Source organism: Octopus bimaculoides, chromosome 2 (assembly GCF_046866305.1).
Source record: "Octopus bimaculoides isolate indiv1 chromosome 2, ASM4686630v1, whole genome shotgun sequence".
Taxonomy (NCBI): Eukaryota; Metazoa; Mollusca; class Cephalopoda; order Octopoda; family Octopodidae; genus Octopus; species Octopus bimaculoides.
This window is the reverse complement of record NC_142929.1, coordinates 89369524-89395905: the sequence shown is the minus strand read 5'-3', so window position 1 is coordinate 89395905 and position 26382 is coordinate 89369524. Positions and strand designations below refer to the sequence as shown.

General features: G+C 35.4%; 1 protein-coding gene across 1 annotated transcript in view; it reads left to right on the top strand.

Moving 5' to 3' along the window:
* The window catches only part of LOC106870661 (neuropeptide SIFamide receptor), a 324203-nt gene that overhangs the window by 292344 nt on the left and 5477 nt on the right, over window positions 1–26382 (top strand). The window contains exon 2 of the mRNA XM_014916811.3: window positions 4763–4862. Coding sequence (XP_014772297.1) covers window positions 4763–4862 — 100 coding nt within the window. The remainder of the gene's footprint in view (window positions 1–4762; window positions 4863–26382) is intronic.

Here is a 26382-nt window from a genome sequence, read left to right as displayed (position 1 = left end):
CATAAAAAAAAGAGAAACTGTAGTGTCGTAAAAAGCATACATATTTATAAATATTGATAATTTTTATTCTATAATTGCTCTGTAAACTTCAATACAGCAGTTTGTTGTAATAAATGGGGTTTATTAGGTATCTTCCCGAATACAAAGTAAAATTGTTGAGCAAATTCAAAATAATGAAATGTGATACATATCAATGAAACACACTATACTTTTGCACATGACATGACACGAAGTTTCTTTTATCTTCGTAATTCTTTTCATATAGCATTTATGCTGCAACTGTTATATAGGCCTGGTAGAGTTGACAACAGTAGGATTTGCATCCAAATATTAGAAAGATTGCACTAAGTAAAAAAAAAAAGAGATCTTAACTTTTAATATATATATTCCAATACGTCGACCTTAAAACTTGAATTATACTGATGATTTTTTGTTTAAAGTGGATCATAAATAATGCACGGAAAACGGCTTGGTACTTCAAATGGATTTCATTACTTTGGTACTACTTATTTTATTGACTCAGATAGATGAAAATACACAACTTCACGTTGCGAAAAATGGAATTTTTGGACAAAATGTTTATTTACCACACTTTATCTATTGATTTATTGATTTAGCCATCAACTGCTCTTAAATCTATTTAAATAAGGAAGAAAATGATACCTCTACTTGATGGTTTTATCTACAAAGACAAGAACACACAGTGAAATATTCTTTCAAATCATGTTGTATTATAAATGCTTAATATAGACTTAGATATACTCTTCTTGCAAAAATGATATTGTGGTCATGATTAGAACACTTTCGATTATATGCGATCCAAAGACACTAACGTGGGATTAAACAGCAGCAATAACAACAATTTTAACAGTTTCCACTTAGTAAAAAACTACATACTTTGAAGGTGGCTTGACGACACAAATGAATCTTACACTTCACTAGTGTGTTCATAACTGAGGTGACTAAATAAAGTTGAAACACCGTGTCTCGCGACCCCCCAATGTTTAAAATGAAGCGTAGTATTTCTAATGTATAAGCCTCTGATAAATTTCTTCTGAGACAAAATATTACACTTAATGCAGCCCGCGTTTGTTTTCATACCAGAAACGTTATACACACAGGTATATTTTAGAGAAACTTCATCTTGCCGCCTCAGAAGGACTGGAAGCCGGAATGTGAACGATATGAACTAAGCACAACAAAATATCCAATTTGTCCGATGCACTACTTATTCCAGTATGTGCCATTTGGTTACTTAGATCTAAAATAATAATTTTTAGTATATGTATAAAGTCATAGATGTTGGACAGGGACAACATCGAATATATCTACCACTAGTACACAACTGGTGTTTATTTCATCCCCCCTCCCAGAAGGATGAAAGCAGAATCAACCTATCGGAATGTGAACTCCGAAGCGAACATGGTAAAGGTTTCCTTTAGATGTTATAACGTTTCTGTTTCTTTTGCACCTGGAGTTAAATCTGAAATAACCCCTTCTATTATAAGCACAATGCCTGAAAATTTGGGGTCTAATCAATTATATTGACCTCAGTGTTTGGCAGGTACTTAATTTAAGGGATGAAAAGCAAAGCCGACCTCAGCGGAATTAGAACTCAGAACATAAAGACGGACGAAGTGCCGCTACTCATTATGTTGTACGGCATGCTAACGATTCTGCAAAAGTTTATGTTCAATACAACACACCCTGCTAATTGGGAGTAAAGTATGTATGACCGTCAGTGATGTATATATTCACTCGTCTTTTTTTTTTTTTTTTTATCAATATTTCGGTTAAACGTTGATTAAGAAATAAAGATTGTATGATTTGATTGGAGGAAATTAGCATGGTAATGAAATTTTGACACACTACCACTCATAAGATATAAACTTTACATTTATATTTTCAACATCAGTTGATTTTGCTTAATGACTAACAAGACAAATATCATCTAAATGGCCACTGCAAAATATTGTTAACGAATTTTGATCGACTGTGTTCAATACTGCTTTTCTAATTTACAAAATTATTTTTTTCACGTATTTATGTTGGAGCTGGGTTATACTTTGTATATTAGAGTGTTAATAAAAGAGAGGTATAAATGCATTATATGTAGCTGGAAAGCGAATACATACTTTGACCTTCTGTGTAACATGTATGTATGAGTGTTTGTTATCTACAAATTTGTGTAAGATATATATAAATACATATATGTATCTATGTATTTATATACATGCATACGTACATATATATACATACATACATATATATATTTATATATACATATATATATACGTATATGCATACCTATGTATATGTATGTATATAAATACATGCATATATTTATACATACATACATACATATATATATATATATATATATATATATATATATATATATATATATATATATATATATATATATATATATAATCATTATACCTGTATTAGAGCCCTGGTTGGGACGTTCCAGGATTTCGTAGTGTATAACCACCACTTAGAAACTTTTGTTCCCACTTCTAGCCAGTCAGGATCTCCCAGATATGGTTTGTTTAGCATGCTATGAAGGAAACTTCACTGGATTGTGAGTGTCTTCGGAATTACAAAACAAAACATACATAAGGAAGTAAATCTCAACAGCAAATTAAAAAGTCAACCGGTACCCTCTTTGACATTCTTCTAGCAACCTCGGAGCAGATGGTGTCCTTCAGTCCTCAAACACAATTTACCTAGGAGAAGGCCAGTCCAATGTAAAACCTACAGCCTACTAGATACTTCAGCCGTCTCAGCCCTCTGAGCCACTGCAGTCGGACCTCCAATTCTAAAAGGAGGGACTAGATTGGTTGGGCTAACACTCACCTTATAACTACCGAGTACGGCCAGGACCAGAAACTCTGCAAGGATCGGTTTAGCTAGCCATTTGTGTGCGAGCCGCTCTTCTTCAGGATATTTGGACACAAAAAACTGCCATCATATATATATATATATATATATATATATATAACCCGAAGCTAATGCTCTGTTTCGTTGATATATTAAATTTCCTGTGAAGTGAAATATTTTCCTACAACTGTACACACAGCTGCAGATACTTTAATATAATGTTGAAAATAACTAAATCAGAAGCAGAAAAACATGAATTCCGATCAAGGTTTATTTGAATCTAGAACCTCGGGACATAAATACTGAATAGAAAAGTATCATTTTCCATTTATATATTTTGTTGTCCATCTGCGATTTTATTTCCCAGTCCTCATATATTGATTTCTGGTATAACAGTATAGTTTCAGTTCCTTACCGGATATGTAACGGTGTGTCTTCTTCTGTTCCCAATAGCGTACAATGGTTAATTAGCTTCAAGAGAAAATCGTAACGAACGGACTCACGGAGACGTTTTCCTCAGCAACAGGTTTCCTTATTAAAATTCTGTGTCTTTTCTTTATTAACTTTTGTGTAATACTTTTAGAACTTAAACCCCGTGTAAAGAGCAATAATGCCCTCTCACCACATATATGAAACATGTGCGCACACAGATTTTATGCTTCGTAGTTATGGTAAAATGCCTCAAGGGCATTTATAAACCTTTAACATAGCTTGAATTATTATAATGATTGTCTAGTTGTTACAGTATTACATACTGCATTAAAACCACAGCTTTTCAGTCACTTCGTTATGAATTGAGATTATTAACTGGTGTCATTTTCATTTTAAGTGAAATTAGCAATATACGTAATGTAGTTCAAACATCGATATGGCATTTAAAATTACTTGAAATAAAATAAGAAAAATAAGAAAACATATATAGAACCATTTATGTTGATATCTTTAATTATTGTCATGTAACAGCCGGGCAAGCTAATACGGTGCCAGTCACAGTTAGGTTTTGTTCCAAATTTACGACCAGTAACAAAATTTCATAATGCACGTCGTGTAGTAGTAGTAGTAGTAGTAGTAGTAGTAGTAGTAGTAGTAGTAGTAGTACAGCGAATACCTGTACAGATGGCGAAAATAACCTAGACCGTCGCAACTGTTTCCTTTTTCAGGTAGTTGACTTTTCAGGATGACAAAGTATGGTTTCAAGTGTATGGCTCCTACTTCTAGCTGTTTAAGCGGCTACACAAAGCCTTTTTTCTATTTCCCGCAGAGTACATTGCGTGTATGTGTTGGTACATTACTGTAAACCGTAGAAATACTGAGTGTTTGGTTATACGTGTGCTACGATGCAAAAATTTTCTTACGGAACGAGACATTGATGAAAACACCGGTATAGCTTTTGTATTTAAGCAATAGTTTTGTATTTGTTTTGCAAGATTGTTTATGCAAAATCTTATGTTGCACCTGATAATGTATTGTGGTTGAGGAGGTGCATATCACCAATGAAAGTACACGATCCCTGAGACGAACAGTTATGAGGAGAAAGACGTACTTGACAGCGACGTCGTCATTGATAAGGTCACAAACTGTAATGAAAGTATTTTGACAGATAGATAATTAATTCAACAACTGATTAATTATCTAATTGACTGATATTTAGAAATAAGTAGAACATATCCAATGCGCGTACTTTGATTGGCAGAATTACCTCCCACAACACACCTGTTGGTACATTTTGTCCTTCTTTCTTATTCAATATGGATAAATTTAAAACGTTGTTTTATGAATGTTATGTGATATCATTTAACATTTACCTGTTAATTTTGACTACAGGTGAGCGAAATGTATCTATATTGAATTAATGGTTCTATATTTGTTTTTCTTTTAGGTTGGCCATTTGGAGCTATTCTTTGTAAAGCCACACCCTATTTGCAAGGGGTCTCCGTATGCGCATCAGTCAATACATTAGCAGCCATCGCCATTGACAGGTAATAAACTTATTTTTTAATTTCTATAAATATTAAAGAAATTATATTTCTTAAAAATGTTTATTTCTCCATAGAGAAATCGTGGTTATATTTGGAGTAAAGGATTATGTTGAAGGGCTGTATTCATATCCAACTTTTTATTTTTCATAACAATGGCGGTGAGTTTAGCAGAATCGTTAGCTCATTGGATAAAATGCTTAACGGCATTTCATCCGTATTTACGTTCTGTGTTCAAATTCCGGCAGAAGTCGACTTTGCCTTTCATCTTCTCGGAGCACTGGGGTCGATATAATCGACTAGCCCCTTCCCCCAAAATTTCAGGCCTTGTGCATATAGCACAAAGAAGTATTTTCCATGCGTAAGACAGCGGACTGGCAGATATGTTAGATCGTCGAATAAATGATTTTCGGTATTCTGATTCTGTACGTTCTGTGTTCGAATCCTACCGAAGTCAATTTTAAGTTCCATCTTTTTGGGGCCGGTGCTATAAAATATCAGTCAATAAATGGGGTAGATTTTATCCACTTATCAACCCCAATAAAAGTTACTAGTCTTGTGCCAACAATTCGAAACAGTGGTTTTTCATACCCAACTTAAAAAGTGACATTTAAATTAAGCTAAAATAGTAGTTTCAATTTTTGGCTCAAGGACAGCAATTTCTGAGGAAGGGGTAAGTCGATTACATCGGCTCCCAGTGCTCAACTGATATTTATTTTATCGACTGCGAAAGGATGAAAGGCAAAGTCGATCTCAGCGGTATTTGAACTGAAAACATAAAAAAAGCAGAGAAATACCGCTAAGCATTTCACCCTCCCTGCTAGCCACTTTGCCAACTCGCCGCCTCCGAATTAAGCTAAAATAATAGAAACGCATTGTTAAAAGGAAATTGTTTATTATTTAATAGGTTAGTTCATCTTTGACATCAATCACAGTTTTAATACGCCGAGCAACTGACTTGTGCATGTTTTGGGGATTGAACCATTCTCAAATAAAGCCTGCATTAGCTCTTTCAGCGACGATGAAGAGGGAAAGCAGCTCCTCAATGTTGTTTCAAAACACACCGTAAAATATTCAAGAAACAATATTTGAACCATAAGATGACCATGATCAGCCAAAATACTCACATTGTCCTTGGTATTAACTGTACCATGTAGAACAACTAAGGGGCCAAAATCACGGCTGTGGACAGTCTCCACGGAGTGATTTCCATGCTTCGCGGAAAGGGCCAAACAAGCTAAGAGGGTAAACGAGGATTCATCAGAGAATGCGAAATTGTTTCTTAGAGCCATTGATCACTTCTCAGAGTTAAAGCCGCATTTTCTTTTTGCTATCAATATTGACGGGGAACAGGAACGTTTTAGCAAATGCAGCCAGCTATATGGTAGCCAACTATATGGTAGCCAGCTATATGGAGTTCGAGACGAACAGTTTTTATTGGCACAGTTTTCAAAATGGTAGTTTACCTTCGATTTCACTTTTGGCGTTGTTCGATTATTTTCAAACACAATGTGGTTCACTATTCAGCAGAACTTATCTATAAGCTTTACCTTCCATCCAGAAACATGTCAGTGGGGACTGATTTTATCTTCGTTTTCGAACGCTAAAATAATTGTTAGATACAGCAGCTCTAAAACATAAAACAATTCAACAGTTTTAGTGAATGAAGCTCCAATCATCCGCACTTAAACAATTTGTCCTCTTTGGAAGTCAGACATGTCACTCATTTTAACGTAATTAGATATAAAAATTTGCAAAAAAGAAAGAGAAAAGTAGCGGCCTATATCATGAACTGCAAGGAATACATAATATATATTAACACTTACATGCAGACTAAAGCAATTTTCAATGTGGCATGTTGCCAATAGAAAAATTAGCACAACGAAAAGTGGCGCTTCCATTAATGTTTATATAACTACAGTGTGTGTGTGTGTGTGTGTGTGTGTGTGTGTATACGTAAAGATACATACATATACATGTAAATGTATAGGTGTGTACACATGTATATAAGTCTTAGTCATTCGACGTGTAATTCATAAATGAACCAACAAAACAATTATAAATACTTAACATTTTGACTTATTCTGGTGTTGATTTGAGACGCTAATTCCAAAATACACCAGCAGCTATTTCTGTATAAAACATTCTATTATCGTTTGCATTATCAACACTAGTTTGGGAAACACAGTACATCCTTCTACACGAGCACTGAGATTATCGTCTTTGCCTTAGAAATGGAACCGTTATGACTTCAGAACCTAGCAACATCTTTACCCTATCAACACGAATTTTGTAATTATCCACTAATCGTATACCAAACAACAATATTAATGCTACTAATATATTATTTGCTATAAACATAAAACGATGCTACATTTGGTACACAAGCACCTTCTTTTATAAAACTTTATATGGCGAGAAGAGTCCCAATAAATATTCCAGCATAATGTATTTGTATATGTGTGTCTCACCTTTTGAAATATTTCATTTTCTTTGTTTTACACTCTGGTTAAATTTTACACCTTGCTTTTCGCTTTAATCATCAGGCTTTTCTAGAAAGCAACCTAAGCAACTGTGAATACAAGGGACCTTATTTGTCGCGTTACAGCCTACCTTGTAATATGATAGCATATTCTCTGCTAATTCAGAGCGGTTTCCCGCTTAACGGTTACCAAATACTTTTTGACATCTAAAACAAATCACATATAGGACTTAGCGTTGTCCATTGCATATATGAAATGAAAATCATTCTTAAGCTTTTTTTAAAAAAAATGGGAGCTATAAAATCCTCTACCTACGCTTTTTCCGTGCTAAGTCCAGTGAATTTTCTGCGTAAGGAACCACAGCAAATATATACTTGTTCAATGACTTTAGTCTAAGATTTGATGCGAAATAAACCAATTTTAATAGCATTGTTGACATTTCGTGTATAATGTCATATAATTAAGAAATCAGAAGTGTGATGCTATTTTTGGAATCAGCAGCCTAAATATACAAGAATGAATTTAATTTCTATTGCACTAAACTGTAATGTGCAATGGGGGTCCTTAAGTCCCTAATCTCACCACACAAACAGTATCTCCAAGATAGAACTGACTGAAGAAATTTAGAATCAGTACCCCAAACATATCTAGAATAGGTTTAACATCTACGGCAGGCGCTAAAATAAGTACGGTTCCCTGACATTTTAATTAGACACTTTTGAACTGTGATTATTAATAATAGAAGTGTGTTGGAAACCAAAATATTAAACATGGTCGTAAGAAAATCTTATGTATGGGTTCAGCGCCCTTAAATTAGTCAAAAATATATCCCAGATAGAAGCCAACGAAATTTTGTTTCCAAGAGTAATATAATTTTTAAAGGTTATTTAACATATATTAGCAGACGTTAATTGCATTTCATTTCAATGAATATAAAACATTTACAAAGTCACTTGTAAATCATTAAAGAAGCCATAACTAAGATATATTAAACTGTAGTTATATTACGTTTTAGCAAGAATTAGTGAGAATGAGATAACATTATCTGCAAACCCAAATCGTAACTGGTTCAATTAGAGTTTCACTTCATTTTCGGCAAAATGTTTTTTTCGCATTGCATTAAGACTGTAATGCTTTGGTGCTTAATTGAAACAGTTTTATACCTCAGATAGTAAGTAATACAATACAAACATAGCTTTTGAAACGTGCTAAGAATTTTGAAAACAACTTTTTGTAAATTTAGCAGTAATTTTAATTGTAAAAAGTTAGAAAGTCATTTTTTTCTCTCTCCTATAAATATGGAAGATGAAATCATTAATATTCGTGTAAAAATGAAACATGTGTTTCATGTATTAGGTTATCTTTCATAGTGTTGTATTTGTGGAAAATTGTTTTGAGAACTATATTCAATATGTCTACTCAATTTTAGGGGCGACCGAATATTTTAGGGTTAATTCCAATTCAAAACTTGCTTATCGTATAGATTTGTCAGAGGCCTCTCTTAGACCTGCAAGACTAGTTGGAAGAAAGCAGAAATTTATCGTCAGACATAGGATGGGTGATGTTAAAAGGGCGATGGATAAAATCCATCATTTCCATTCATCGACTCCAAAGAAATTTCAATTCACAACAGAATTAAATAAACATCGAAAAGTATTTACTCGGATATTACATTTCCATTTACAGCAGCCAATATTCAGAAATTTTCAGTGCAGTGCGTTAATAGTAGCAAAGTAGATCAGGGAAGAGATGTACCTGTTACATAAGTAAAATTTATAAAGGAAATTGCACACTGAAAGGTAGACACTACTACAAATAGGTGTAATCTGTTCTTGTTGTTTAGCCCCAGGTCACTTCTGATAAAAAAAAGGTATGATCAAGTTCTCCCACCCATAATAACCCTACACCATCTGTTTTACATATCAGGAACTATGTTTTCCAATTATAGGATGCAAATAGATTTGGATGCTATTTCAAGCAGGTTGAGTACTTCTATAAAGTGTCCTTTGATGTTCTTAAATGCTTGGTCAATCGTCATAAAGCAAATTTATGATGATAGGCATTCCAGATGTAATTATAGTAATTTAGATTTACATTAGCCAAAGTGCTTTAAACTGTAAAGACGGTGCAGTGTGATTTTAGAGAATTTAGTTGTTATTTCAAGAAGATCGAGCAGCAGTATAGATGTTCTTTCTGTAACACTCATGTTGAGTTGTATCAAAATATGACTCATGTATACAGACACGTGGACTGAGCTAGTCAGTAACTGTCATCGCCACTGCTATTGTACTTGCCAAAGAATCCGTGTCATCGATTGTGGGTCTAAGTACGTTGATATCCTATTCACTTAGCAACTGCAGCAACCCTAACAATCATGCTTGGAGAGGAGGGTAATTTTCGGCCAGACGTAAACAAATAGTCAAAGAGTCCATAAACTTAGTAAAGTCAAAGACCATCAAGCGACAAGAAGCAAGAGAAAGTTGAATCCAAAGCTTGTTTGATTTAAAAGTCGTTGTCTTTACTTTTTTATGTTCCTGTTGTCTGTTCATGCTATAAACGTTGTCGGAAAGATTCCTAAAGATCTAGTGATGAGCCACGTCAAAATTTTAATAAAATGGAATAAGTAGGTAAAATAGTTTACAAGGAATAAGAACAGCTTAATGTTTCAGAAATACCCTTCCTAGCAAGGGTACTTCCTAAATTGTGAGACGTTTCTCTTCCACGCAATAAACCCAATAAATTCTACTTTTGACGTGTTTCTATGTATGCATGATTATGTGACTATATATATAGACTGCCATGTTGGCTTGGCGATAACTATTAATATCCAGTACCGCTGCCGTAGTCTCCTTTAGAGAGACTTAGAAATATTAATATTTATATATATACATATACATATACATATACATATATATATATGTATATATATATATATATATATATATATATATATATATATATATATATATATATATATATATATATATACATATATATATATGCATGTATACACACACACACACACACACACACACACACACACACACACACACACACACACACGCACACATTGGGTCATCCCATAAATAATGCATTTATTTTTCTATTACATGAACTAAAAGTCGGAGAGGGACGGGATAAAGTACCTGCATCAACTTGTTATAAAAGCGGGTAGTAATTGAGTGACAAAAGAGCATATTTTGCTTTATGAATTCAATAAAGGCAACAACGCAACGGAAAGTCTACGTAATATTAATGCAGTATATGTGGATCGGACGATAAGCGTAAGCCAGTGTCAATGGTGGTTTCAGAAACTCCGAGCCGGATACTACAGCGTAGAAGACGATCTGTAGAGCTCGACGAGGATGTCTTGCAAACCCTGGTGGAAGAAAATCCCATTGTAACTGTTGAGGAACTAGCAGAGAGGCTTGGATTTGGTCATTCAACCATTCATCGACTCCTGCGTACTTTCGGAGAAGTCAGCAAATTTGGTCAATGGGTTCCTCACAAACTGCCAGACTGTAATCGCGCGCAGGGTGATTATGTGCTCTTCTTTGTTGTCACGTCTCAAGAATGAACATTTCTTTTTTGGACCGAATAGTGACTGCTGACGAGAAATGAGTTCTCTATAGAAATATCAAGCGCCGAAGACAGTGGATAGGGAAAGGAGAAACACCGGAACCCCCGGCTAAAGAAGGTCTTCACCCACGTAGGGTGTTGTTATCTGTTCAGTGGGATATGAAAGGTTTAGTCCACTTTGAACTTTTAAACCCAAACCAAAATAATAACAAAGATCTACTGCGAGCAGCTTGAGCGGCTCAAGTCGGGGCTAGGAGAAACACGACCGTCTTTAACTTCAAGATGAAAGGTGTTCTTCCATCAGGATAATGCTCGGCTACATACAGCAAGGATGATATTACAAAGGCTGGAGCAGTTTAAATGGGAAACGATGCCCCACACAGCATATTCACCGGATATTGATTGATAAAATAAGTACCAGTAGAGTACTGAGGCCGATGTAATCGACGTGTCCCCCTCCACCGATATTGCTGGCCTTGTGCTAAATGTGAAATCTATATATTACTACGCATTCATTACAAAGTATTTGATATTAAAGATTTCCTCTGCCCTGTGAGAGTCAAAACAATGATAACTTGTAACATTAGGCTTAAACCATCATATTCTTAACACCATATCCTGGTCTTTGTTTGATTGCTGTAGAATACACTGTGCCGCCAGTATTTGGGTCAGACTTTAGTTTGTAGATAGCTTGATCCTTTCCTACCATAAATAGGAAAGGATCAAGTTTTTTTTAAAGGAGTATCAATGGTGCTGTCATTTCGCAGCCGACTTGGCGATAGAAAAATCTAAGTGTATTTTAATTACATTGATGTCCATCTCTTTGTATGCTAGAAAGTGTGCTGCTAATAGCAAGTTCAACAGTTACGTGATTACACTCCTTTTTAAATTGTCAAAGCTGTCTACCTCATTTAATAGACAAATAGATGTTCTATAGTTGTCTTATTACTGATTGTACACGCTGCTCTATTAATTAAGAAACGTTACTTGCAATTGACTTACTTAGCCGTTTCGACATTCAATTTCCTAATTTTTTTTTTATCCATCTGCTGAATGTTTTCAATTTCCCCTTTTTTTCCTTAAAACCATTTCGTTTCAATTAAATCTTTCTAGACATTATTTTTCTTTGGCAATGTTTACATACCTTGGTTAATTAACTCTATCTACGTACACAATATTTACTGATACATAAGTACATAGACAGAGGTAAACAAACTGACAAACATTCAGCCATGCACACGTACGAATATTCCTGCAAAACACGCATACATCGACAATGGCATTCAAAGATATATGTGTGCGAGTGCGTATAAAATATGCGCGCGTGCATGTGTATGTGCGTATGTATATGTGTGCAGTTATACGTATATGTGTGTTTCCGTGTTTGTACGAGTTTACACCGCCTACAGTTCGGTGCGATTTATGGTGTTCTACTTTATGACACGTAACGTGATGCTAGACAAACAGGTAACTATATATATATATATATATATATATATATATATATATATATATATATATATATATATATGTATATATATAATAATAATAATAATACCATCAAGCAAAAGGTATGTGCTAAAGCTGCCCGCATACCAAGGTATGAAAAGCATGTTAGATTCTTCTGAGATAATAACATGTTCAAAAATAACCCCAAGAATTTCTACAGGAAGATAGGGAAAACACCAGTAACAATAAAGTCTGTCCCATCAAAAGAAGAAGTGCAAGAATTTTGGAATAAAATCTGGGCAGAAGATAAAACACACAATGAAAAGGCCCCTTGGATTGATAGAATATCTACAGACCTAGACTCCTTAGAGGAGCAAAAGTGGGAGAGGGTCAAGGTAGAAGATATAAGATCTGCTCTCAGGAGGTCAAGCAAATGGAAGTCTCCAGGAAAGGATAAAATTCCTAACTTCTGGTTGAATGCCTTCCCAGAAAGCCATGAACTGCTAGCAAAACTTTACAACGATGTTTTGCAAAATCCTAGTTTGATGCCCTCTTGGCAAGTAAATGGTTTAACATTCCTGCTTCCAAAAAATGAGGAAACAAACGAACCAAAAAATTATCGCCCCATAACCTGCTTAACAACAATGTATAAGACGCTAACATCTGTCCTAACCGAGTACACCTATAGTTTTTTAATAGAAAGTAGCATATTCCCTAATGAGCAAAAGGTATGTAAACGTGGATCTTATGGTTGTAAAGATCAGCTACTCATCAATAAGATGATCTTAGAAGATTGTCACAAGCGACACAAAAACTTGTCAATAGCCTGGATAGACTATAAAAAGGCCTTTGATAGCCTACCACATAGCTGGATTAGGAAATGTCTGGAAATGTATAAAATAGCTCCTACTCTGCGAAACTTTTTATCTGTAAGTATGAGATTATGGAGAACCGCACTGATGTTGAACAATGACAATGAATCTCTAAATGCTGGAGATGTAAGAATTTCATGTGGCATTTTCCAGGGTGACTCACTATCACCACTCCTCTTCTGTCTAGCCCTAATACCGCTCTCAAAATTACTCAATGATGCACAGTATGGTTATAAAATATTTGATAAAAATATAAATCATCTCATTTACATGGATGATTTAAAGCTCTTTGCAAAAAATGACCAACAACTCAAAGACCTACTATCGATTGTTAAACAATTCAGTGATGACATCAGGGTGCAATTTGGCCTTGATAAATGTGCAAAAGCTACCTTTATCAAAGGAAAAATGACAAATACATCTAATGTGAACCTTGACTAGCAAAATGTCATAAAAGAGTTAGAAGCAGCGGAGAGCTACAAATACTGGTCAATTACTGAAATATGTAATGTTGACAGAAAAATACGAAAACTGTTGACAATGCATAGAATGCACCACCCTAAGGCAGATATAGAACGTCTTTATCTGCCAAGAAAAGAGGGAGGCCGAGGACTTCTACAGCTGGCATTATCAATGAAGGTAGCCACAATTGGCCTAGACACCTATCTGAAAAACTCTGAGGACTGGATGCTAAAACTTGTCTTAAAACATGAAAGCAAGAAAGCATCTTACTCAGTAACAAAACAGGCAAAGGACTATCTAAGTGAATTCCAATTGCAACAAATTCAAGAATTAGACGAACTAGAAACACCTGCAGAAAAAGCTAAGCGCTTGAAAACCCGTGCAAAAATTGCTGCCTTAGATATTATGACTGAAAAATGGCATGGAAAACCTCTCAATGGCAAATACCCAAAGAGAGCGAATAATGCAGATATTGACAAAGCCCTTACCCACCAATGGTTAATGGCCTCTGGCTTGAAATCAGAAACAGAGGGGTTTATCATAGCAGCCCAAGATCAATGCCTACCTACAAAGAACTATCAGGCCAACATATTAAAGAACGGCAGCTCCCCATTATGTCGTATATGCCAACAACAAAATGAGACCATCGATCATGTTGTCTCCATGTGCAGTCTGCTTGCGCCTACAGAGTATCTCAACAGGCATGATAGAGCTGCACAATATATTCACTGGGTAATATGCAAAAACTTGGACTTGCCCCATGATAAAAACTGGTGGGAACACAAACCACCCCCAGTACTTGAAAATGATCACATCGCACTCCTCTGGAACTTCACCATTCAAACTGACAGAAAGATAGACGCAAATAGGCCAGACATCATACTGAAAGACATAATATCGAGGTCTCTTTCTTTCTTTTGTTGTCATATATATATATATATATATATACGTGTATATGAATGTTAGCGCACTTATATGTGTATATATGCATACACACACTCACACACATACACATATATGCATATATATCTATAGCTATATACATACATATATACTTGCATATATTTATATATATGTAGATATGTCTACATATATATATATATGTGTGTATGTATATATGTATGTAAATATATATATGTATATATACATATATATATGTACATAGTTTTATATATATATATATATATATATATATATATATATATATATATATATATATATATATATATATATATATATATATATATATATATATGTTGTTGTTGTTGGCACTCCGTCGCTTACGACGTCGAGGGTTCCAGTTGATCCAATCAACGGAACAGCCTGCTCATATATATATATATACATAATTACCTATATATATGTGTGTGTGTTTGTGCATGTATATATGCGTGTATCTTTAAGTACATGTATATATGTATGACTTGATAAGTACGTGTAGTTTCCTGCTACAATGAGGAAACCTACTATGACGGAAACATGTTTGGCCTTATACCCGTGTTAACTAAAGAGACTCACTCCCCTCACATATTTCATCCCGTCTACTTATCAATCACCACATTGCCTGATTAGCTAGTTTCTTAAAGAAACTAATTCACGGAATTGAGTGCACTCTGTGTATATCTTTAAGTCTTTTCTTCTCGTGTTTTTCTAACGCCCGAGCGTTTACAGTGCAACTGCCAACCACTGCGGCCGTTTTTATGTTTTTTTTGTGAATTTTGAATAAGCTACAGTGAGATGCATACATATGTGCGCAGCTACGAGTATCACCTTAGCGTGCTAAATCATCGATTGATATGGCTATATTTTACACTCATTGCAGTATTTGCATATCGATAGCAAAATGCGTATGATTTCCACATGATAGTTGTACATTCAACAAGTAAAAAAAAAAAATTAACTTAACGAAAGCCTTTGATCCGGCAAATAGAAAAGTACTAGAGAGAATCTTGGACAAGTCTACGTGCCCACTTAAGTTTGTTGATAAGTTTGTCTTGGTATGTATATATATGAAAGCATATTTCAACTTCAAAGCTGTTTTCTCAGAATCGACCCCAGTAGTTAAGTAATAAACAGAAATGTGTTTGCGCGTACCTTGTTCTCCATCTACTTGACTGTGATGATTGTTCATCTATTTAAGTACACTGATATTGTGCACTCAGTTTGGGTGTCTATGTAGGTTATTTTATCCTTAAAACAGCTCATAGTTATTGAATCCCTAACCTTCGCTGTGTCCAACAGAGCGAAGTGAGAATTCTGGTTTATTGATTGTATATTTCAATGCCGTTTTAGCAAGAAAATCCATCCCAGTAGATCCCTCATGGTATGCCAATATTTTTGCAAATAATGAATAATTTCTATCAGCTCTGCAAACAGTTATGATTTATCAAACTTTGTATAGAACCGGTTTGATAATAATGGAGGTATCATAGCTATCGTACAGTAAGAATTCGTGTAAACCACTGTGTAACTCCCACGGCATTTATCTATAATGGTAGAAGGGAAAAGGTTTTGACTTTTGGTATAGTGGTATGTAAAATCGTTTTACTTGGGATTTTGATATCTGATTTTTGGTGTTTATAAGCCTGACAGTCGATTTTACTCGGAAGTGTGGCTTGTAGCACTTCAGTTAAAGTGAAAATGGTTTGTTGGAAAACGTTTTCGTGAGGGCAACTATATGTAGCTTTTCTTTTGTTTCTTTATTTTATTTTTTTTTTGCTTGTTTCAGTTATTAGATTGCGGCTATGCTGGAGTACCGCCTTCGCAAATTATTTCAGGACATTTTTTAAAGCCTGGTACTAATTTTATCGGTCGCTTAGCTGAACTGCTAATTTACATGGATGTAAATACACCAGCACCAGTTGTCAAGCACCAACAAAGGACACAGACACAAAGACACACGCACACAGACACACGCACGCACACAGACACACACACACACACACACACACACACACACACACACACACACACACACACACACACACACACACACACACACATATATATATATATATATACATACGACGGGCTCCCATCTACTACATCCATTCACGAGGCTTTGGTCGGCCCGAGGTTATTGTAGAAAACACTTGCCCAATATGTCACGCACGAGGACTGAATCCGGAGTCATGTGATTTTCATTAAAGGATTCCCATTGTGCTTTTTGCTGTTGTTTACTTCTTTTGATAACTAAAAGTTCAGCAGACATATTTTTATCGAAACAATACAGACTACGTCTCATCCGATTAGAAAACAATTGTCGCATTTCTTAATATCCAGTAATTTATAATTTAATAGTGATCACAAATTGTTGTTGATATTATGTATCTTGTTCTTTATTCGGATATGATGGTATTTTTGAAAGGATATTCCAAATTTGTTCATGAGTAGGGTAATCTTTTTGAGATAAATCGTTCGTACTTGTTCCTTTCTGAAGATTATAGAAGGCCTTCCATCAAATAAAAATTAATAAAACTATCATTCATTTGCAAGGGATATTTTGAGTAGAGGCCTCTCTATATGTGACGAGTGGGGGTGAGGCTGTTTCCTGAATACGTCAAATTTTTGTTTAGACATCATATTACCGTGTACGAGACCGTTGTTGCTACTCATTAAAACAAAATAAGCCACAACTTAAGGAAAAGTGGAGAAGTTCACAGTATATGAAATAGAAATATACGCGTCTATTAAATAAATGATTATCACTGGACAAGTTCTTTGTGATCATAAAAATTCATTTGGCAAATCTATGGCCTATTAGAGGAGAGTTTTTTTTTTATCTGTAGTCGGTTCTTTAGATAGAAATGAAACACCCGTTCTGAAGAAACTCCAGGGTAAATGGTTATTACATCAGTCTAAATGTTTTCACACTCTACACTGATACTGAGTACGTTTTCAGCCAATTTTAAAACAAAGTTAAATGTGTGTGTGTGTGTGTGTGTGTGTGTGTGTGTGTGTGTGTGTGTGTGTGTGTGTGTGTATACATTATATATATATATTCATGGATATGTGTGTGTGTGAGAGAGAGAGAGAAGGCACACGGCTTAATGGCTAGGGTGTTGCACTCACGATTGCGCGATTGTGGGATCGATTCTGACACCAGGCGTTGCGTTGTGTTCTTGAGCAAAGCACTTCTTTTCACGTTGCTCAGCGATCATCTTGTCTTCTGAAACGTAGCAGATGGTGCACCTGTATAGATAATGTCGATTTGATATAGGGGGCGAGCTTATGTGAACACAAATATTTGATTACTATAAACAAATCATGTGTCTAGTCCTTACGACGAGAGAGTCCAAGATGCGCACACACACACATATATATGCATGTATGCATGTATCACAATATATATATATATATATATATATATATATATATATATATATATGTATATATATATATATATATATATATATATGCATATATCATATAAGTGTATAGTATTTATACAAAGAGGCGACCCTTTACAGGACACCTTACATGCTAGAGAGGGCAGCCAAACCCAAACCACCAGGAAAAGTAATACCAACGAGAGTGAAAACAGCAATTATTTACAGTAATATATATATATATATATATATATATATATATATATATATATATATTACGTTTATCAATTCGCTTTGCAAGATTCCTCATGTAAAATTCGTGTGATGATATTGTTGTATTTCAGGATAGTCATTTTTGGGGCCAAATAAGTACACGCACTATATAATATTTTCTTCACTCGTTTATTACTGTTTTTATTTTATCATTTTAACTCATGTCTCTTGTCTGGAAATCTATAGTGAGTGTGTTTATTTGGCAAAAAAAATTACAATCCCGAAATACAATATATATATATATATATATATATATATATATATATATATATATATATATACCTTTTATCACATTAGTCTGAGGCCATACTAGGGCACCGCCTTGAACGTTTAGTTGAATGAATCTAAAAATGATGGCAACCGAATATGTCACATATTGTATTACAGATACATTCCTCTATTTACATAATATCGAGGTCTCATTCATTCTTTTGTTGCCATACTTTTACTATTAATATATATATATATATATATATATAGAGAGAGAGAGAGAGAGAGAGAGAGAGAGAGAGAGAGAGAGAAAGAGAGAGAGATAGAGAGAGGGGGGAGAGAGAGAGAGGGGAGAGAGAGAGAGGGGAGGGAGAGAGGGGAGGGAGAGAGGGGAGAGAGGAGAGAGAGAGAGAGAGAGAGAGGGAGAGAGAGAGAGAGAGAGAGAGAGAGAGAGGGAGAGAGAAATGGAACAAAAACGCAATAGAGGGCATTGAAACTTTCGGACAGATAGACGACACAAAGACGGACAAGAGAAACAACAATTAGGACAGCCAAAAAATGACGGGTCATTCTTGGCTTTCTTTCATCAGTTAAGTACCAGAAATCACGACCATTTCAGACACACTTGACATTGTTAGATCTGGTTGTCCCCACAAAAGTCTAAGCTAAGAGTATTAGACCCCTTTGTAAGAAAACTAGCGTATGTGTACGGCAACAAAGACGAAACAAACAAACAAACAAAAAACGGAGAACATGGTACACAATTACGAATACAAGAAATAACAGCAGGCGTCTTGCGACTGAGAACGATTCAAATTGAGCGGACGTGTATGAAGTGAAAGCATAAAGGCAGGAACATGGGAGATGGACACAAGACGTGTTGACTGTCGGCACTCAGATCAGGAAAGACAGATCATGACTGGCCGGACACCGGTCACTTGGAAGGAGGAGAAATGGATAGGGGACAGTTGGATTGGAGGATTAGAAAAAAAATCAGAGACAAAGGGAGAGGTGCAAGGGAGATAAATGAGTGGGAAATATTGGGAGTTAAAGATAAAGAGGGCCAAGAAATGTGAGAGAGGGAGAAAGAAAGAAAAATGAGAGCGTGAATAAAAGATAAATTACAAAATTGAGATACATATATATATATATACGTTAAGGCCGCGAACTGGCAGAATAGTTAGCGAAATACTTAGTGGTATTTCTTCCGTCTTCACGTTCTCAGTTCAAATTCTGCCGAGATCAACTTTGCCTTTCATCCTTTCGAGGTCGATAAAATAAGTGTCAAATACTAGGATCGATGCAATCACTTACCCACTCCCCGAATTTGCTGGCCTTAGGCCATATAGATGTGCACCCGTGTGTGTGCCTGTATGTACACTTGTGCACTCGTGTATACGCGTGCGTATGTGTGCTCGTGTGCATAGGTAGATGGAGATGGTGTGCGCACGTGTGTGTCCGTGTGTGTCGGTGAGTGCATGTGTGTGTATACGTGTGTCCGCGCATGTATGTGTGTGTGCCTTCCTATGTGTGTGTGTGAATGTATGTGTTCGTGTGCATGTGTACGCGCGCGCACCGATGTGTGAATGTACATCTAAGCACTCATGCTCACACGTATAGGTACTGATGCATACCTGTAGTTATATGAGCATATACATGTCCATATATACAAATACCACCCACACACACACATTTACGGTTCCACCCCACTCTCCCAACCATATGACTGATATCTTGTCGACCACGCGGCCGATTTCCAGTTCATCCGTGGCATTCTCCATCTAACTTCTGTCGCTGTATTACCAGCATCGATACCACATGACCTTTCGCGACCAATCGCAGGCTAATGTCCAGTAATAAACATTCACTCTCTTCAATCGAACTCTCATTCAGACTCCACTGACGGAAGTGTAACCACGTGCCTGAAACTCGGAGTACCAAGGATCAAATTGAATCAAACTGTTTTGATGTATACATGTAACTCCCAATAAATGTATTGACTGCCCTTCGTTCGTTTGTCTACTCACACGTATATATATATATATATATATATATATATATATATATATATATATGGTGCACCAGCATGACCGCAGCCACTTGGCTGAAACACATAAATAAATAAATAAATAAATATATATATATATATATATATATATATATATATATATATATATATATATATATATATATATATATATATATATATAATGTGTGTGTGCGAGCACGCGTATGCATGCTTTAGGCAACAAATGACATATCCACCCCCATAGCAACACGATCCTGATGAAGAAAAGGTATATCAAAATAAGATTTAAGATACACAGAAAGGATATGATTCCCCAGTGTTTCTCGTATCTAATTGATTTTACTGCTTTTTTCTTCGGGTTTTAAATCCATACATCGGCTAAAATACCAATCTTCTAATTTTGAAAATCATATACCAATTAATATTTATATATTTTTTCAACAACATTTTGCATGAAATACGCAAATTCAATATAAACTTCCTTAAAATTTATTTCTATCCGTCACATAGTTGTAGAATCATATTACTTTGCAGTATAAACAAATTCCAATACTAGTAATGAATTCATTTTAATATTTATATCAATTGTATCAGATGCTCAAAAAAACTAAAACTACAACAACGATAGATAATGATAATAACAATAATAATAATAATAAAAATAATAATAATAATAATAATAATAATAATAATAATAATAATAATAATAATAATAATAATAATAATAATAATAATAATAATTATAATAATAATAATAATAATAATAATAATAATAATTATTATTATTATAATAATAATAATAATGAAAATGACAATGATAATAATAATATCGATAGAAAAATGTTTTCTCTTGTTAAGCGTCAGATTTGATAAGAAATTGTCACATATTGATGAAAATGAGTGTGTTTTTTATTTCTTTAACGCTAAATAGTTTACTGGCTTGCTCTCTCCTTACGAACGTCATATATGTACAATTACAACAAATTTGGTATATCGATTTTAAAGCGAACGAAACAGTTTTGTTTATTCGTTACTTCATTCTTATTGCGATCAATACATATATATATATATATATATACTTCACACACACACACATACATATATATACACTCCACACACACACACATACATATATGCATATATATACATACATACTTGAATACACATATAAATATATATATCAGGCTGAGTAAAAAGTAGGCAACGATTTAAAACATGAAATACATCACAACATATTTTTTCAACAATGCGGAAATATTTTATTCATCAAAGTAAATACCTTTGCAATCAAAACATTTTTGCCAACGAGTTGCCAGTTTGTTTATTCCAGTGACATAACAATCTGGAGTTCTGGAGCTGATGAACCCTTTGAACGAATTCTCAGCATCGGTTTGATTTTTGAACTCCTTCTCTCACAGGAAACTATCAAGGTGCTTGAAAAAGTGGTAGTCGGTAAGAGAAAGATCTAGGGAACAAGCTGGGTGAGGAAGAACTTCGTAGCCGACTTTCCTCAATCTCTGGAACGTCATTAGTGAAATGTGTCGTCAAGCATTGACATGAAGAATGATTGGCCCTCTTCTGTTCCCCAGTCTGGGACGGAGGAGTAGCAAGTTTTTGTTCATTTTGGCAATTTCATGGCAATATGTTTCTGCAGTAAAGGTTTTTCCGGGTTTTAAGAAGTTATAGTGGATTAGTTCAGCAGTGCACGACCAAACCGTCACCACAACCTTCCTTTTGAAGAGCTCAGGTTTATGAAAGCTTTTTGGGGCTTCATTTTTATCCAACCACTACGAAGAACGTGTTGTATTATTGTACACAATCCACTTTTCATCGTAAGTTACAATACGCTCGAGAAATGGATTGGTCTGGTTACGGAAAAGAAGCGACGAGCAGATTTCATATCTGCGCATTTTCAGATTTTTATTCAAATCCTGTGGTACCCATTTGTCGTGATTTTATGATTTTCTGTCAGTTCTCGAGCGGTCTTACGTGGATCTTTCTCAATGACGGTCTTTAATTGACCGTCATCGATGACAGATGGACGTCCTCGATCTTCAAGTCTCAGGCCTCAACTGCGAAATCGTTTAAACTATTTTCGAGCTGATCACTCACTAGTCATTTTATCACCAATAGTTTCGTTGATATCGCGACGAGCTTCAGCTGCCTTACGTACTTTTTTAAAGTTGAACAGCAAAATTGCTCCAATATCTCACTTTGACAGTTTTATTTCTGATGATTGTAACAACGGGAAGAAACATATCAATGTTAATTTATTGATGCATTTGGGAAAATTCTTTGTGTGCATTATCAGAAAACTGCAAAAATGTTTAAAACATAATTCAAATTTGTGTAAAAACCCGGCACAAATTCTTCATATTCCAAAACGTTGCTTACTTTTTACGCAACCTGATATATGCGTGTGTGTGCGTGTGTGTGCGTGTGTGTGCGTGTGTGTGTGCGTGTGTGTGCGTGTGTGTGTGTGCGTGTGTGTGTGCGTGTGTGTGTGCATGTGTGTGTGAAGGTGCATGGCTCAGTGATTAGAGCGTCGAGCTTATGATCGTGAGGTTGTGAGTTCGATTCCCGGACCAAGCCGCGTGTTGTGTTCTTGAGGAAGACACTTTATTTCACGTTGCTCCATTTCACTGAGCTGTAGAAATGAGCTGCGACGTTACAGGTGCCAAGCTATATCAGCCTTTGCCTTTCCTTTGGATAACATCGGTGGCGTGGAGCGGGGAGGCTGGTATGCATGGGCGATTGCTGGTCTTCCATAAACAACCTTGCCCAGACTTGTGCCTCTCGGATGGTAACTTTCTAAGTGCAATCCCATGGTCATTCATGACCGAAGGGGGTCACACACACACACACGCACACACACACACACACACACATACATACATACATACATACATACATACATACATACATGTATTAGCTCATTCACTCCATCAAATCGACTTTTTCTGAACAGGTGCACGTTGTACCACGCGTCAGGCGACGAAGTGATCGCTGAGTAGCGTGAGATAAAGTGTTTTGCTCAAGAGCACAACACATCACCCGGTCTAGGAATTGAAACCACGATATCGCGACCGTGAGTGCAACGCCTTAAACACTGAGACAAAATCAAAATCTTTTATACTAACAGGGAAAGAGTAGACAGGATGATAATTTTCATCTTGACCTTTGAAGAGGATCAAACACTGAGTCGAGTTAAAATATTCTTTAATGTTTATAAGGAAGCCTTGATTTAGGGACATAGGCTGGCAATGTCCCAACACTAACTCATTCCCTCACTCACTGTCTGACATTCCGTCCGTTATGATGGCAAGGATTTCAGCTGGTTCTATCAACGGAACGGCAGGCTCGTAAAATTAACGTGTAAGTGACTGAGCACTCCACAGACATGTGTACCATTAACGTAGTTCTCAGAGAAATCCCGCGTGACATAATGCGTAACAAAGCTAGCCCTTTGAATTATAGGTACAACTCATTTTTGCCAGCTGAGTAGACTGCAGCAACGTGAAATAAAGTGTCTTGCTCAAGGATACAAAGCGCTGCCGGAAATCGAACGCATGACCTTGCGATCGTGAGCCGAATATCCTAACCAACCACGACATATGCTTTCAATGACCCATATATGAGGCAAAACATTTACAGTGACTTTGGTAGTTTTAGTTGTATTGTATTTACGTGTGGACAGGGTACAGTTATTTAACTTTTCTGTTATTGAAGGAAACTTGTCTTGTTTATCCTGAATGTTTTCGAAGTTTCTGTTCGTTGAACAATACATATCTTGCAGCTCCCGTCCAGATTGCTTGCAGATACCGCTAAGATAAGCAGACTTAAGGAACGATTAATTCCCACCATACTTTCATGTATTTAACATTGCTTATGTGGTCTTTGACGATAGTTAGATGGAGGTGTTTGCCTAGAAATCAACAAAAGAAGTTATCAAACATCAACACAGGAAACCCAACAGCTACAATTAAAATATCATATATTATCACATAACTAAACACACACGAACACATACACACAAATACACACACACGCACACACATACACACTTATTTATGTATGTATGTCATTCAGTTTTATTTCAAGATTTCTTGCCAATACTGGTTTCTAACCTAGATCTAAGGCTCCTTCATTCGAATTTCAACAACATCAATAGGATGCTTTTTGCATGTATGTATTTTTGCACATATGTATGCATACGTGCAGGTTTGTATGTTTTGTTTTATGCTTGCTTTCTCATATATACAATGTATGTATGTATGTATGTATGTATGTATGTATGTATGTATGTATGTATGTGTGTATGTATGTACAGACACAAGCATGCACACACATTGTTGTTAGATCTGCCAGTTCTCTTTAGAGATTATAGACTCAATCCCATTTCACACTAATTGCTATGGAGCAACGCTAAAAATATTTTGAAACAGAATTAATTAAATCATGGCTTATTGTACGTTATCACACTTTTCTGTGACACAATCGTCGTCAAACTTACAAATCTCAGTGATTTATTCTTGCGATTACCTGATACATAAATAGGTTTACTTAAAGTATTCCTACATTTCTGATCGAGCCGAAGCTATTAATAATGTGCAAATATTTTGAAATTGCGCTGCTACATTTGTTACAGAAATATTTTAAATTGCTAAAGATTCATTGCTAATTCAGCTATATCATTCGCTTGTCGTTGAAATATCTATGTTCTGTAATCGATTAACTTACTTTGGTTGAAAATGCCCTCACATGCTGAGATTTTCATCAACACGAATGTATGTGTAAGGGATGATGACAATTATGTGAAGATAATTGATAGAATTATAAACCTTCTATGTGTAGGCATGCATAATGAAAATTTAATGAATGTCCTGTAAACATAATGATATAATTGTGCGATAAATTAACTAGATCGGTGCTGGAGAAAAACAATTTTGAACGCTGATAATTGATTATATTTTTTTCTATTTCTCGTGTTCTTTTTTTATCTGTTAAATCTCTACAAAGGCGACTGGATAATTAAGATTAATTGGAAGAAAACATTAACCAAAATATATAGAATTTAATTCATTTGCATATATATCCTTTATTCTTCATATTTATTTATTAATATTATATATTAATATGGCATGATTAAATTTATAAATTATACTATCTATTTATGTCGTTCTATTTGTGCTTTTCGTTTAGTCATTTTATTTCTAAACATTTTATTAATCAAAACATGGCGGTTAGCTTCAGAATATGTTTGCTATCATAACTATACTTTTAAACATATCGGGAAGCGTTGCTCTATTCATCCGAAGACCTCGTGTGATTAAAAGAAATACATTTGACAGGGACTGTCATAAGAATCTGCTGGCAAACTGATCCTCCGCCACGATCTTATTAGACTTCGTCTATCCCATGTATGGTAGGTCAGTGGTTTGTTAGTAGATTACACTGTTGTGATACAGTTCTATCTAATCTACATTCAATCCTCTCTGGTATGATTCAGTGTTGCCTTTTTCCCAACACTCTCTCCCCTATGCCTCGACGACTCATTCGTCATCTCTACGTATATTATGATTCAATTTGTATACCTCTATAACGTTCCAAATCCAAATGACATCTCCAAAGGAACCCAAACATCACACACATATCTGTACTGAGTCAATAAACAGACGCCTCTAAAACTATTTCCATCATTCCCCCACCATCGCCACTTAAATATGCTCCGCTCGCAACTAGAACTCCCTTGTTCACCATAAATTTTAGGTGTTACTTTCAACGAAGATCTCTGATAATGAGTGCAAATTGCAAAATATAACAAATGCAGTATAAAAG